At 44.4% G+C, this 17,056-nt stretch overlaps 1 protein-coding gene across 1 annotated transcript in view; it reads right to left on the reverse strand.

The window, feature by feature from the left end:
* Positions 1-17,056, reverse strand: part of mboat1 (membrane bound O-acyltransferase domain containing 1) — a 117,403-nt gene that overhangs the window by 9,364 nt on the left and 90,983 nt on the right. The window contains exons 10-11 of the mRNA XM_078228828.1: positions 3,910-3,974; positions 1,399-1,531 (exon numbers count right to left, since the gene is read on the reverse strand). Of these exons, the coding sequence (XP_078084954.1) occupies positions 1,399-1,531; positions 3,910-3,974 (198 nt within the window). The remainder of the gene's footprint in view (positions 1-1,398; positions 1,532-3,909; positions 3,975-17,056) is intronic.

A 17,056-nucleotide genomic window follows, 5' to 3' on the forward strand; every position in this document is an offset into this window, starting at 1 on the left:
GATATGATTGTAGACATGTTCCTGAATGTGCAACTTTAAAATGAAACAATGTTAAGCAAATACAATTTTTGTAAAAACTGCTCTCTCCCTCCCCTTGTGCTGTTTTATGGTGTCTTGCTGCTCTCTCTCTCTCTCCTCGTGCTGTTTTATGGTGTCTATCTCTGCTCTCTCTCCTCATGCTATTTTATGCTGTCTCACCGCTCTCTCTCCTCATTCTGTTTTATGGTGTGCATTGCTCTCTCTTTCCTCGTCATAAGGATCAGAAATTCCGTCCACCAACCATACAACAATTTGGAGGTTTTTACAAAATGTTTGTAAACTACCTGACTGACCAGAGTGTCAGGAGAATTCAATTCATACACTCAGTGAGCAGAATTAAACACCGACAGTGAGCAGCCAGGCCAAATCTATGCAGCTTATGATTTTTTTTTGAAGTTGAAATGCCTTCCTAAACTCCAGAGTCTTTACGAAAAGCTGCAAGTGCTTTTTATTCTTTGTAGGTTTCCACCCCCCTCCCACAACCATGAGAATCTCACATAATATATGAGGGGGGGAGGGGTTATTCCCCATCTAGAAGCTGCAGATGCCCCTGTGACCATCATCATACCCTCTGCAGCCCAGATCAGAGCTCGCCAGAGCCCAGGGACATCATCTATAGGACAGCTCTGGACACTGAGTTGTGCAGTTCACCTCTGAAGCACACAGCCCTTGCCCCTCCTTGCAGCTGGGGGACACCAGGCTTCAAATGACAGCTCCTGCTGCATGCCCACTGCTCTTCTGAACTGTCTGCTAACTCCGACTTCAGACGGTGAGATCCACATAGCCCTGGACTGGCTGCCATTGTGACTCCTTTCCATTTCGCAGTTGGAATGTCTGCACTCTCTGACTCCTATCTACAAGTCCCTGAACCTGAACAGGAACCTTGACATCGTTCCCATTTCCAAACAGGACTATGGACAACAGTGACCTTCACACACCACTGCAGCCCCGACCTATTTAGTGTTTGTGCAAACCATCGCTAATGTGCCACACTATCAGGCAACCACCCCACAATCTGCAGTCTGCTGGCATCCCCTTTCAGTAATACTATCCCTTATGCTATCCCTTCTCCCCCTTGTTTGTGAACTTTACATGCAGCCTTGCCGGAATCCAGCTTCCCCCCTCTTAGTCTTCCTTCTGCCTTCCATTGTTCGTCTTCGCCATCCACCTCCTTGAAGTAGTAACCAGCAAACAATGAGTTCATGGAAGTGGCTAACTTAACTATTCCTGTAAGATATCAGCCAATTACTTTTCAAATTAAGAGACAAATCAGTGAAATGCCTTCTTCAATTTAATGGATGCTGAAACTAAGAAATGATGCTTCCACAACCTCCATGCAGATGGATAATATTTACTCACTGCTCTTGCTGCCAGCATAATAAGGATTGCAGTCGTGAAAGTGAAGTAATATCCAGGGTACACTCCATGCCACAAAGCTGAAAGGATAAATGTTAGAGCTGTAGGGAAGAAGGGGGCCCGATCGTAGCAGACACTGAAAAAAATAGAAACGGACAAGACTAAGGGTGAAAAAATTCGACTCTTGCAATTTTTCCAATCAGAGCTCACCATTAATAAGATCATCTTTCATCTACCAATTGTCCATAGACAGGAAGCTATCGGTACAGTTTTGAATGAGTTGATTCAAAATAGTATCTATAAACAGCTAAATATGTGCAGTACGAATGGGAAGTTATACAATTCATGTTCACGATAATCACAATTAATAAACAGGCACTTAAAAATAATGCCTTTCACTCTTCTCAGGGCAACCCAAGTGGACCACAATTAAAATGCTGAGACTGGGCCGAATTCTCCCCCAAAAATTCTAAGTGTCGAATTCGCGTGAAAACTGGAGTAGTTCACGCTGGTTTTTTCAGTGGGAGTTCAGAAAAAAATCTCCCTCACTCTGTGCACTGCAGAGGCCACCAGCGTGAATATCATCAAAAACTAGGGGGCCGATCTGTCAATGCTGAGACCAGCGCATGCGCAGTGGCCCTGCGGTGATGGGCTCCCGGTTGCTGGCCAGCCCCACGACCCTCGCAATGTCGGCTCTCCACCCCCCCACAGTCCGATCGCTGGCTCCCCCAAACATTCCCGGGCCCACCCCGAACCCCCCCTCTCCCCACCACCTTGCCGATTCCCCATCCCCACAATCCTGACCCCCACCCGCAGTCCCGACCCCCCTTTTCCCTAATCACTGCCCTCCCTCCTTCCCCCACTGATCCCTATGCAGAGTGGCAGCAGGACCCCCATCTCCAACCCCCACCAATCACCCCCTAGGCCCCACCCCCATATGCACCGCCCCTTGGCACTGCCTCATTACCGATTCGACATTGGCACTTTGCCCCTTGGGCAGGTCCAGGGGGCACAGGCTGGCACTGCCAGGGTGCCAATGCCCAATAGCAATCCCCCCGCCATCCGACCCTCTGGGGGGCCCCCAATTGCCCTCCCCTTCACTCCAGGGGGGTGTCGGGCCGCTAGTTCCCCATTAGTGGGGAGCTACTTTAAACCCCATTGGAGGGAACCACTCTGGTGGTGGTGGCGGGGGTGGGGAACCCCACGAATCGGCCGATGTAAGAATCTCCTGGCGCAGCGGGATGGGAGAATCACGGCCACTGTGTTTATGTAGGCAAACTTGGCAACCAAATTCCATGTAGTCAAGTCTTACCACAAGCAAATTAAACTAATGACCAGATAACTTGTTTTGGTTGAACGCATTAGAATGTTATGCCTTATTGAAGAATGAGTTTGATATTCAGGGTTCCATTTTCTAATTAAATGCATTTGCTGAATCCATCGAAACAGGTGACATCTGTGCAATATCAATACATCAACTCAAACTGTACCAACTGCCAGCACACAAGAAAACCCTATCTCGTTCTAACCTTCTAATAAATATCTGCAAGTGTGTGCATCCTCTCCAGATGCACAGAAATCAACCATCTTTTGCAGGCAGACTTGCAACCTCAGAACAGGGCAAAGACAGTGCTGCCAATGACTATGAAGATAATTGTAGCCTTTGACTTCATCCATCAAGATTCTTCCTGCCTGTAGCTGGTAACATCTTTAACATTCCCAGATCACTGTCCTGACCACTGCTGCTTAAGGAAGGTGACTGAGGCTCTAAATGCTAGAACAAGAGAGTACGCTGAGTCCTATCTGACAAGAGAGCAGCAGGTGGGTCATATGAGTGGCTTTGGTAGGATAGCACACTTCACCAAGGTGCAGGGCATCACTGACTGCACATGTGACTGTGACGAATTGGCCATGCTAAATTGCCCCTTAGTATCCAAGGTGTGGTGAGGTGCGTTGGCTATGATCAATGTTACAGGGTTAGGGTGGGGGATTTGGCCTAGGTAGGGTGCTCTTTTGGAGGGTCGATGCAGACTCGATGGGCTGAATAGACTCTTCGGCACTGTAGGGATTCTATGATACAGGTGCCACATTCAAATGCAGAGATATACCAGAGCAAGTTTCACTTCCTGAATGTGCAGTTCATGTCTCTAAGCTCAGCAGATTGTACAGATGAATGTATCCAGGCAGCAGTCACGACGCCTTTGGCCTGCACCAATCCACTGTTCTCACTATTGGAGTCAGCATGTGGTCGTTGAGCGACAAGTGCTATTCACTGACTTTCTGGCTCATGTCTCTGGTGAGCACCCCAGCCACACATGGCCAATAAGCATAGAATGAGAGTCTTTAATGTATATCATCACAAAATTGAACAAAGGATCAATTCAGTGAAATAAATTATGTTAGAGGACACATGATTTACACGGAATTTCAGTCATCACAAATCCTTTTTATTTGCATTGAATCTCATGCAAGACTATTAATAATAAGCCTGCAATTGACAGCAATTTTGCTTACCTCTTTAGCCAAGCTCCAGTTTGAATGTTCCAACTATCAAGGCACATTTTAAAACTTGTAGCTGTCTGGTAACAAAAAAATATAAGAAGCAGTTAGGAGGTTGAATGCAGGTTTCTTTCAGCACGAGAGGAGACCAAGATTGTCTGACAAGATATTTAGGGTATTAAGGGTATTTTTCATCTTGTAGATAATACGGTGGGTCCACAGTTTAGTTTTTTTTTAAAGACGGAGCTTTGAGCACCTATAGCTAAGGAAGGCAAAAAGTGTCAGCTTCGGAAAAGCAGCCAGCATAATTAAGGACCCCACGCACCCCGAACATTCTCTCTTCCACCTTCTTCCGTCAGGAGAAAGAGACAAAAGTCTGAGGTCACGTACCAACTGACTGAACAACAGCTTCTTCCCTGCTGCCGTCAGACTTTTGAATGGGCCTACCTTGCATTAAGTTGATCTTTCTCTACATCTTAGCTATAACTGTAACATTACATTCAGCACTCTCTCGTTTCCTTCTCAATGAACGGTATGCTTTGTATAGTGCGCAAGAAACAATACTTTTCACTGTATACTAATACATGTGACAGTAATAAATTAAATCAAATTAATTGTTAAAGATTAAGCTGAAACCTCAGCATTTATACAGTTTTTCTTATTAAGTTCCAGAAAAGCTAGTTAGGACAGGTTGCATTCGGAAGCTTGACAGGGTAGATGCTGAAAGAATGTTTCCCTTTGTGGTGGAATCTAGAACTGGATGGGGCCATTTTAAAAATAAGGGGTCTCCCATTCAAGACTGAGAGAAGGAGAAATTACTTCTCTCAGAGGGTTATTGGGCTTTAGTATTCTTTTCCCTGGCAGCAATGGACGATGGGTCAATACTCATATGCAAGGCTCAGTTGGACAGATTTTGGATCAAAGGATGATTCAAGGGTTATGGGACAGGAGAGTGGTGGGGACAGACAGGAAAGTGGAATTAAGGCCACAGTCAGATTAGCCACAATCTTATTGAATGACAGAGCAGGTGTAAGGGAAATTGTACTGGATATTGTATGAGTTTAGTATGGAATTCAGATTCATAGGTTTTAGTGAAATAATAAAGCAGATTTAGATAAGTAGTGAAAATGGATATGTAACCTAAAGTAACTTCGTGTGACCTAATATAATCAAGTGTAGTCGATATAGTCAAAGTGAAGGAACTAGAGAAGTAATATAGCAATCACTAATTAAGGAAAGCAAACAATAGCCACTTAAGAAAACAAGGAAGACTGCTCGGTGGTTCAACTTAATAGTGGACTATAAACCAGCAGAGAGAATGTCTTTTCTGCTAAACACATTAGTGGACCATAAATCAGCAGGGGGATGTCTTTTCTTCTAAACACATTCGCCTTAGCTTACAAAACCACGATTATTGTACAAACAGAAAAGTTCAGATAAGAGCAAGAGTTATAACCACCATGGTTTAAGAGACAACGAGATATAACAGGGAGCGACCGATTGCAAAGAAAACAGATAAAGGGTCAACTAAAATTAATGGTGGCCAAAGAAAGATAGGGCTGTAGGGTAAGATTACAACCAAGGACAGGCAGTAAAAGGGAGATAAGGATCTTGAGATAGGAGGCTGAAATGTACATAAAAGAGTGTAAGCCCAAGGGCTCTTTGGAGTGTTCCGGACGCTCCCGGCTTTGTCTCTTGTGCTGAGAAATAAAGTCTTTTGCTTGAAAGATCGCTGCTCAGACTCTCTGTTTTAAACCGATGTGAACGAATTGTCGTCCTGGGGAACCACGACAAAATTGGCGCTGCTTAGCAGGGTTGGTGAGAGATCGCCCAGAAAAGCATCTGGAAGGAGTAGCGGAGACGGTGGTCCAACCGGAACCGAGAAGTCCCCAGCCGGCCTTCTGTCAACAAGGTAAGCAGACTTGCATGCATGTAAATCCTTGTTGTCAGAAAGGGGTTTTCTCGAGGCCCGGTGCGCCCGGTTCTCTGCTGGTCCTGGATCTCCCCAACCCAAAAAGATATCCTGCACAGGTAAAACCAAATTGTGTAAAAATTTTTGAGAGACTGAGTCTGATCTGAAGAGCAGAATTTTTGCATGCAAAAGCGCGCTGCGAATACTGTATTGTCTGTGAATGGGTAAAAAGTGAGACGGGAAAAAGGCCGAAAGCTAAAGTAATGCAATTAGGTTAAGTCAAGCGGTTTGGAGCGGGTTTTTCAGGTCACGACTTGCCCAGAAGAGAGTAAGTGTGGGAAAACCTGCCAGTCCAAACCTACCCAGGACCTCGGGTAAGGGACGTCAACCGAGAGGGAGAGAGATCAGTGAGAGATCGCTCTCTGACCTAGTACAGTAGTCAAAAGCACAGGAGTGGATTTTAACCACAGGAAAGGGGAGTAGCAGCTAGAATAGAGGAAGTAAAAGACCAATTTGAACAAACTGGTCTGAGAAAACAGCGTGAAGGACAGAAATAAGAGAGAGAGTCGGAACATAGGTAGGGTAATAACTAACAACTTGGAAAGATTACCCTGACAAAATTGCCTGGTGGCAAGATTGAGAATAACTAATCTTTGAATAATAACAAAAACGGAAGCAACACTGGATTGGAAAAAGATTACACACATAATTAACTTAGAGGAGATAAAGAATGAGTGGCCGTATGTAAATTGGGAAAGAGTAGTCGATAGGAATTGGATAGACGAAATAAAATTGGAAACCCTAGAGAAATTAATAAAGGGATCTGACCGATACAGGATTCTTATACACATAGACGAGCAAGTGAAAACCTACTACCCTCTGGCCCGGGAGAGGAAGATAGTGCCGGGACAGGGGACTACGGGGAAGTGGATATCAGGACCCCGGTTAGAATTACAGATATTGGCAAAAGAAATCCAAAGGAAAGGTAAACAGGGGACTGAGCACGGAAAAACAATACAGCAAGTAATAATCACTGTAATACCTAACTCTGACGGACTAAGTGACAAAAATTGTGACAGTGATCCAAAAAGACGAGTAATGGCGCACCAAGTTAAGACACCAGTGGAGATATTAGGGGATAAGTTCCCAGCCCTTAGGGGAGATATAGAACACGTCTCTAAAAAATGGGCCAAAAGAACAAATAAGACCAATACACAGTGGCCGGAGGAAGGCACATGGTCCATAGAGAGGTGTGAGGACCAGAAGGGAATGATAAAGAACTATAAGATTAAGGATAAATCGAGCAAAAGAAGGGAGAAGCGAGAAAAGGAGTTAGAGATATTAGCCCTATTCCAACAAGAAGGGAAAGAGAGAAGAGGGGTATGGAGGGGAGGTAGAATGCAGATGCCAGTACAACTTGAGGAAAAAGCAAAATTGGAAGATCCAAACGTAGCCCCACCCCCATACTTAGAGAAACAGAGCTCCACGGGACTGTACCCAGTTATATCAGGCACAATGAATTTTGAGGGAGAATATGACATAGAACAGATGACGAAGGAGGGAAGGGCACAAAGGGAGAGAGAAAAGAGACAAGATATAGAGAGATGGAAGGAGAAACAGAAGAGAGTAGTGAAGACGAAGGGAGGCAATCAGTGTTAGGGGTGCAAAGAAAATCAAGGCGGGAAAGGCACCCACCTGTAAAGTTTCCAGATGTGGATAGGAGAGGGAAAAGGGTATTCCCGGTGATTCTGAAGGGTGGCAGACCGCAGTATATCCCTTGGTCAGGTCAGGATTTGCCTAATTTAATTAATGAATTACCCAATATTTTGGATGGGGCTGGAAGGTGGATTGGACAGTTGGAGGAGGGAATGGTGGGAAAAAGGATGGCACTGGGCGACATCAAAGCTCTCCTGACAAAGGTGCTAGGAATGGACCAAATGGCGGAAGTAATGAGACGTGCTGGCATCCCGACCGCAGCTTATGACCCAGCGGTGGATGGGACACTAATGGACCAGTACCGCCAAGACATCTGGCAGGCACTGCGGGATATGTACCCCAATCGAATGGATGTAAAAACCCTAAAGGGAGAGCCACTGGGTGAGGAGGAGAATGCAGCGGTGTATGTAGAGAATCAATTAAAAAGGTGGAGAAGGGACACGGAGAGGGACATTTTAATAGACCCACTGACCAACTCCATGTTCCGGGCTGCAATCCTAGAGGGCTTGCCAGCCCCAGCTAAGACAAGGCTGGAGGAAGTGGTGGGCTTGGACTCAAAAAATTACCGAGAGTTTGTGGATTATGTTGCCCATGCAGTAGAGAGACATCGCAAAGATGAAAAGAATGCAGACAAACAGCTGAAGGAGGTACAACGTAAACTCCTTCAGGCACAGTTGGAGGAGATCAAAAGCAAGGATAAACTGAAGGCAAAAGAGGATCTCGCACCCAGAAAAATAGCACCAATGATGGTGGAGCAAAAGCCAGAGGAAATACCTGCACTAATCAAAGGGGGGAGCGGAGATGGAGGCCAGCCCGTCATAACCTATAACATTTCTGCCTTCCCACTGTCCATGAACCCAGGAGCCTATGGCCTAAATTATCAAAACCCATACGCCCTGCAAAGTCAGACTGACTGGAATAGAAATGGGAAAGGACAGGGAGGTGGTAGGTCACCCTATCAGAATCAGAGAGGACAGGGACAGGTTAATCATCAGACTCCGAGACAGGGACCACTGCCTGGCCCTTCAGGTGTGTGTTGGGGGTGCGGGGAGGCAGGGCACATAAAAAGGAATTGCCCGCGGAATTTCCCCAGACAGGGAGAAAACCAGCAGCAGACAGGCCAACAACTGATCCAAGGATCGCCAAACAGCATCCCGATGTTTCAAGGGCCGGTAAACCATCAGAATTCCCCATAGGGAGGCCCAGAGAACCCCGAAATGGTAGGACAGTACGTACAGATAACAGAAACTGCAGAGCAGGAACCTATAGTTAACGTTAGAGTAGGAGGGATCGAGGTCCCCATGATGATAGACACCGGCGCCACATGTACGTGCATGCAAACGAAGTATGCGGATCACTTACCATTGTCAAACCAGTTTGTAAAAACTGTGGGGTTCTCGGGGAAAGTAACATTAGCTCGAATGACGACGCCGGTGCCTGTTACCATTGGAAATAAGACAACCCATGTACCTATTTTAGTATGTGATAAAACTCCTTTAAATCTATTGGGAAGGGATGCAATCCTAGGTTTAGGACTGAAATTAGAATGCACTGAACAAGGAATTGATTTGATGGGAATGTATCCACTTGAAATACCAGGAAAGGAAGGGGTTAATGTATATTGGTTGGGAGATATAGAGGAACAAGTTAAAAAACAGATATGGGAAGTTTGGGGAAAGCTTATAAACACTTGGGTTCCACAAGCCAAATGGCCAAGAACAGAATTACACAGTACAATGATATTTGATGAAGGGCAGGAACCTGAGATACAGGAGAAATGGGAAAGGGAGGCAGGACGAGAACAGGAAATAAAGTCAGGAAGTATTTTAATCGGACTAGAGGGAGTAGCCCTCACAATTGTTAGGAATGAATGGGTTAACAAATGGTTCTCTGTATCTGGGGCGGAGCCACATGTCACATTGAAAGTGAATCCGGGATACAGATCAAAAGACCTAGGACCAATGGTGTTGAGAGCACAAGATTTAGAATTTGTCCAGACAGACAATGTAGATACTTGGACGTCCAGCAATGGACAAATGACGAAAATAATTTTGGATGTTAAAATGCTTGGGAAACCGAAGCAGATAACAATAGGAGTGCAAATTGAGAAACAGGAACTGGAGTGGAGAGAGAGGTTAGAGCAGGATTTGAACTCCCTCCCGCAGGAGTTGTGGTCCAGACAGGACACGGATGTAGGGAGGGTCAAAAACGCTAATCCAGTTGAAGTCAGATTAAAGATAGGACGTCAGGGGCCGTATAGGCCGCAATACCCAATCAAGACAGAAGCAATTGAAGGAATTAGAGGGACAATTAAGGGATTGATAGAAGCAGGGGTATTAAAAGAAACCCGGAGCAGGTGTAATACACCGCTACTACCAGTGAAAAAGGCGGACGGAGAAAAATGGAGATTGGTGCATGACCTAAGGGCAATTAATGAGGTAGTGGAAGATATGCCAGCAGAGGTTCCAAACCCTTATACCTTGATGACAAATATACCACCTGAAAGTAGATGGTTTACTGTAATAGACCTATGTTCGGCATTTTTTAGTGTGCCACTAGCTCAAGAAAGTCAGTATCTCTTTGCATTTACGTACAAGGGGAAACAATACACATACAATAGGATGCCCCAAGGATTTAAACATTCCCCACATGTATTCAATCAGGTGTTGAGAGCAGATTTAGAAGGAATACAGTTGGAAGGAACACTGATACAATATGTGGATGATTTATTATTATGCACAGGAACACAAGAACAATGCAGGAAGGATAGTTTAAAACTATTGAAAAGACTAGCAGAAGGGGGCCATAAAGTTTCCAGGAAAAAGCTGCAGCTGTGCCAGAAAAAGGTAGAATACTTGGGAAGAGAAATATCAGCAGGACAGAAGGAGATAGCTTCACAGCAAATAGAAGCAGTACTAAAGGTTCCGAAACCACAGACGGTGGGACAAATGATGACATTTTTGGGAATGACAGGATTCAGTTCAGAATGGGTGGAGAGCTATGCCGAAAAAACGCAGGCACTACGAAAGATAATGAAGGAGGCAGGGTGCGGAGAACTAAAAGCCAAACTAAAATAGGATAAAGATGCGTCAGACGCATTTGAGAATATAAAGAGAGAAATGGCACAGGCACCAGCCTTGGCTTTACCGACCTATGACAAACCCTTTGACTTATTTGTGAGTAACAGAGAAGCCGGATTTGCTACAGCAATGTTAATGCAGGAAAATTGCAAGGGGAGACGAAGGCAGGCTGTAGCATATTACAGTACCAAGCTAGACGACGTAGCAATGGGATACCCTCCGTGCTATCAAGGTCTGGCAGCAGCTTGGTGGGCGTACGAAAAGGCAGCTACGGTCACAATGGGATATCCGATAAACATACATGTATACCATAAGGTAGCTGAATTGATTGAGCAAGGAAAATTTGTGCTGACACCTGCTAGGATCCATCATTATCGAATGCTAACTACATTTCCAGATATCACGATTATAAAGTGCAACAGAGTAAATCCAGCTGATTACATGCCATTACCTCATGAAGGAGAAGAACATGAATGCTTAAGAGAAGCAAAAACATTTATGAAACTGAGGAGAGATTTAAGAGCAGAGGGACTAGTGACAGAAGGGAAAAGGATACTGTATGTAGATGGCTCATGTTACAGGGATCACTTAGGAAACCACGCAGGCTATGCCATAGTCGAACAAAGACCAGGAGGACTTGAAGTTATAGAAGCAGAGAAATGTGAACAGCCCTGTTCGGCCCAATTAGCAGAGCTTAAAGCATTGACCAGAGCATGTGAGCTAGCAAACGGGGAAGCAGTGGAAATTTATACTGATTTGGCCTATGCCCACGGGGTCTGCCATCTGTTTGGGGCAATATGGAAGCAAAGGGGATTTATGAAAAGCGGAGGAGGACCAATACAACACGAAGGTCAAATCAGGGCTTTAATAAGGGCCATGATGGGTCCAAGGGAATTAGCCATAATTAAGTGTCAGGCGCATAAAAAGGGAGCAGACAGCATCACACAGGGAAACACCAAAGCCGACAAGGCAGCTAAAGAAGCGTCAGGATGCATTGAGGCTACGATAGCCCCAGTAGAAATAGCAAGGCCGCACCCAGGGCCAGGTACGGGGGATATCGAACCTCATATCACATTAGAAGATGTAGCACAGTTACAGGAGGAAACCTCTGTAGCTGAAAAGGCAATGTGGAAAGATAGAGGAGCACTACAGGGACAACAGGACAGGATATGGAGAAATGGGGAGGGATTAGTCATAGCACCCACATCATTACTAACCGTACTAATTAGCGAAGCGCATGGAGTGGACCACTGTGCAAGAGGAGAAGTGGCTAGAAAGATCAAGAAGGAAGGATTCTGGTCACCATACCTGCAAAACTCGATTGACTACATACTGAGTCAGTGTGAGGTGTGTGCTCAGAATAACATCAGGAAGGGCATTACTGCCCCAATAGGGCATATACCCATTCCTGAAGGACCATTTAAACATCTATGCATGGACTATGTGGATATGGGAAAGGTGGTAAGAGGGAAAAGATACATGTTAGTGATTATTGATAGATTCAGCAGATGGATAGAAGCAACGCCATCCAAAGATCAAGGATCTGGAACGGTGATTAACTTCCTGTCAAAAGAAATTATCCCAAGATTTGGCATACCCACGCAATTAAGTTCAGACAATGGATCTGCTTTTATAGGAAGGGCACTGAGAGAGACACTCTCGGCACTCCGAATAAAGCAGAAGTTTGGATGCGTATATCACCCCCAATCCCAAGGAATGGTGGAGAGAGCAAACGGGACCCTTAAGGCTAAAATAAGCAAAATTTGCAATGAAACAGGGAAAAACTGGATAGATGCTCTGCCATTGGCTCTAATGCAATACAGGAGTCAGGAAAACAGAATCACACATTTGAGCCCACATGAAATGATGACAGGAAGAGTAATGCCGGTACCTAAGATCAGGGGATCAGGAGGTCCTACGCTAGAATGTTTAGATCAAAGCACAAAAGAGTATATACAACAATTAACTGTTATACATAGAACTATATTTGAACAGGAAAAAGCCAAGGAGGAGGAGAATCCGGTAACAGAACATCAGATCAAGCCTGGAGATCGAGTATACATCAGGAAGTTCCGCAGACGTTGGAATGAACCGAGACGAGAAGGACCGTTTGAAGTCACCAAAGTGTCTCCCACGGCGTTGCAAGTAGAAGGCAGTACACTGTGGTATCACTTAAACCATTGTACCAGAACGGTACCAGGGGTAGGGGAGAGAAGGGAAATTGAAGAAGTACACAGAGTGGATAGAGGTGATAGCGAGGAAGAAATAGAAATACACGGGGAGAATCGTGGGGAGGAGGAACAGAGCCAAGGAAGAACAAAAAGAATAGAGGATGATGAAAGTAGTTCTGTACATGAGCTGGCTGATGATACAAATGCCCAGCCTGAGCCTATTAGTCAAGGTGCCGAGGGAGGTGAGGACAGGGAAGAGGCCCCATTCCCCACCTGGGAGTTGGAAACTATTTCCCTTAGGAACTTCCGTGACCCATAGAAAAGGAGAATGGGATACAGAAGACATAAGGGTGCAAAATCAGGAAGATAGAGTATTAAGACGAACAAAACGTGAACGATTAGTGAGCACAAATACTATTTGGGAAAAAGCGCAGAAAAACAAATGGTGGAAATGGGCTGAGTATACAGGTCAGAGAAACAGTGATGGGAAAGAGTGTGTAGTATGTGCATCAGAGAAACCTAACACCCAAGTAACTGATATACCATGGGGATCAGGAGACTGTAGAACCAGGCAACAAAGCTGGAGAAAGGAAAATTGCCGTCCATATACCACATATATAAGGTATCATATGATAGGGAATCGGAACTACTCGTATGAGAATATAGACTGTTCCGGATCCGCATGTGATAACCTTTGTAAAGGTGAGCCGCCGTTGTGTCAATACCACTGCATCCTGTTTGCTGGGGTAAAAAAGGGCATCTACAACTTGACCCACAGTTGTCCAAAGTGGCCAAAAACGGCAGTAGACGCGGTCCCAAAGGAATGGAGTGTAGAGCCTAACTTACAAATCCAAGATTGCTATTGGAGGGAAAGTAGCACAGGAAGTAGTGTGGGAAATTACACAGGAGAGTGTGAAAGGATTTGGAATATAACCGATGCTCTTTATCTGATCCTCTCAGGAGAGGGATGGGCACCCCCTCCTTATGTGTTAGACTATCAAGAAAATCAACTGGCCGATCTCTGGTGGCTTTGTGGCCCGGAGAAAGGGCTATTGGCAAAACTACCACAGAATTGGAAGGGACTATGTGCCCGAGTTATGCTTGCCCAGAGCACTGTGATACTACCGGTGGAAAAAGAAATTAAATCACAAAAAGTTAAGAGGGCATATACCCCTGACCCTACGGTAAAATTGGACGCAATCGGACAGCCCCGCGGCATCCCGAATGAGTTCAAAGCTAGGAACGAAATAGCTGCAGGGTTTGAATCCCTCTTTGTTTGGATCACACCCAGCAAGAATACTGAGTGGATCAATTACATCTATTATAATCAGCAGAGGTTTATTAATTATACGAATGATGCCCTGGAGGCCTTAGGAGAGCAGTTGGATGCGACCAGCAAAATGGCGTGGCAAAATCGACAGGCGTTAGATTGGCTCCTGGCAGAGAAAGGAGGGGTGTGTGTTATGTTTGGGGATCAGTGCTGCACATTTATCCCTAATAACACTAATCCAGAGGGGTCATTTACACAAGCCATGAATAAGTTAAGAAATCTTAAGAAAGAAGTGAAAGAAAATGCTGGGTTTGGGCATGAGGTATGGAGTTGGCTGGACAGAATATTAGGAAGATGGGGGGCGTGGTTTGCCAAAGCTGGAGCTGTAGCAATCGCAACAATAATCATTCTGGGATTGATATTTTGTTGTTTTTTACCCGCCCTGAGATCCTTCCTTACCAGAATGGCAGCGCGGCAGATGGTGACGCGGGTGCTAAGCAGCTCACGCTCGAGAGAAAAAACAGAGGAATGGGAAAACCTTGAGCCGCCCCCGCTGAGTGGATTCACAATGACCTTGGTCGAAGTTGAAACTCGTCACTCTGTAAAATAACTACAATAGTGGAAGATCACCTTGTGGAAACAACAGCACCTTGCTGAAGTCCGCACGAAACCAGGAGAACTTAGTCTGTACACAGGAATCAGTCTTTTTCCCTTCCCTAGACAAGAGTGGGAAGGTTTTTGGCTGATGACTGTCAGAGGCAGGCAATCTGGAGGAGCAACCCAAAAATCAGAACCGGGATAGACAAATTATGATAAAGTTAGAATAGGGACACTGATCCCTGACCAAAATATTCGGCTCCTCCACATCGCCTGCAAAGAGTGATTAAAATAAAATACAAATGGGATTGAGCGAGGGGATTATTTGAGCTTGGTAATTGGGATGAGGCTAGGGAATAGCCTCAAAGGGGGGACTTGTAAGGGAAATTGTACTGGATATTGTATGAGTTTAGTATGGAATTCAGATTCATAGGTTTTAGTGAAATAATAAAGCAGATTTAGATAAGTAGTGAAAATGGATATGTAACCTAAAGTAACTTCGTGTGACCTAATATAATCAAGTGTAGTCGATATAGTCAAAGTGAAGGAACTAGAGAAGTAATATAGCAATCACTAATTAAGGAAAGCAAACAATAGCCACTTAAGAAAACAAGGAAGACTGCTCGGTGGTTCAACTTAATAGTGGACTATAAACCAGCAGAGAGAATGTCTTTTCTGCTAAACACATTAGTGGACCATAAATCAGCAGGGGGATGTCTTTTCTTCTAAACACATTCGCCTTAGCTTACAAAACCACGATTATTGTACAAACAGAAAAGTTCAGATAAGAGCAAGAGTTATAACCACCATGGTTTAAGAGACAACGAGATATAACAGGGAGCGACCGATTGCAAAGAAAACAGATAAAGGGTCAACTAAAATTAATGGTGGCCAAAGAAAGATAGGGCTGTAGGGTAAGATTACAACCAAGGACAGGCAGTAAAAGGGAGATAAGGATCTTGAGATAGGAGGCTGAAATGTACATAAAAGAGTGTAAGCCCAAGGGCTCTTTGGAGTGTTCCGGACGCTCCCGGCTTTGTCTCTTGTGCTGAGAAATAAAGTCTTTTGCTTGAAAGATCGCTGCTCAGACTCTCTGTTTTAAACCGATGTGAACGAATTGTCGTCCTGGGGAACCACGACACAGGCTTCAGGGGTCGAATGACCTCCTCCTGCTTCTATTTCTTATGACCTTTTTATGAGCATTATTTTTAAAAACACACCTCTGTTGAGATGAGAATAAAGTGAGCAAAATGAAGTCCACAGGTTGACATGAACTCCATAGGAAAACAATAATGTGGGGTTGCCTAGGTTACAGGGAACAACCAATTCCATTAGTTGCAAGCATATAGTCTAAAGTATTCATTATAGGTCACATTTCATTTTCATTTGCTCCTCCCCTTGCGTCTTCAGCAAAGAGGATTTAAACTATTTCTATACTTTTAGTTTAAAATTCTCCTGCAATAAAATCTCAAAGTGAACCCATGTGTGTAGATCCCAGAAAGCTGCCCTTCCCTTTTTATTACTTGAAGTTCCAAGACTCCACCTCCCTCTCTCGAAGCAGTAGTTATTTTCCATGCCGCATTTTTTCCATTTACCCAATCAATACAAACATCCTAACCACATCTCCTTAAAGAATACTTTGGGAGAATATAATCTGCACATTTTTAATTTTTTTCTCCTCTCCAACAAAAGATCGAGTAACAGACTGTGATGTGCACAGAAGATCTAGGGGATAGCTTGACGGCAGTAAGAGACAGTGTTTGTGGGTAACCATGTAATTACTGGAAATGGGCAGAAAATCACAGGCTGTGAGATGTAGTTCATGAGATACTCGACCTGTAAGCACCATTGCCTTTTGTCGGCACCAAAATGTGGAATTACTCCTTTGATTTTAGGCAATAAACATTGCAATAAAAGGATTTTGGCTCTACCTTATTTGGAATAGAATTAGCATAATTGAGTCATATGCTGCCAATGACCAACGCACCATGAAAGCTCGCTTTCTTACAGGTCAATTAAGGATAAGTAAAAATAGCCACAATGCAGAATTCTTAACTGTTATACATTTCCCTGCTTGAAAGGCATTTGATCTATAGATAAATGCCCAAATAAAATCCTATAAACTCAACTCCAGTAGTGCATCAATAAGAAGTAGTGACTATTAAACTACAACACTGGAGATAGTTTTTTTTGTTCAGAAGTGTAAACTCATTTGCATTATTATTCATTGGTCATTTAATGATCTAATTTCTAAATGTGATTGTGCTCATTCTTCCAGCGGAGCAGGCAGAGAGGGGAGCGATTTTGGACGGGAGAGCTGGAAGGTAAGCTGAGTTTTTTGATTTTAACTTACTTTTTCGGAGCTTTTTTTTCAGAGCAGCAGGAAACCGGAAGTCGGCCGTGGGGAGACCTGGGT

This window comes from Mustelus asterias, chromosome 2, assembly GCF_964213995.1.
Source record: "Mustelus asterias chromosome 2, sMusAst1.hap1.1, whole genome shotgun sequence".
Lineage (NCBI taxonomy): Eukaryota > Metazoa > Chordata > Chondrichthyes > Carcharhiniformes > Triakidae > Mustelus > Mustelus asterias.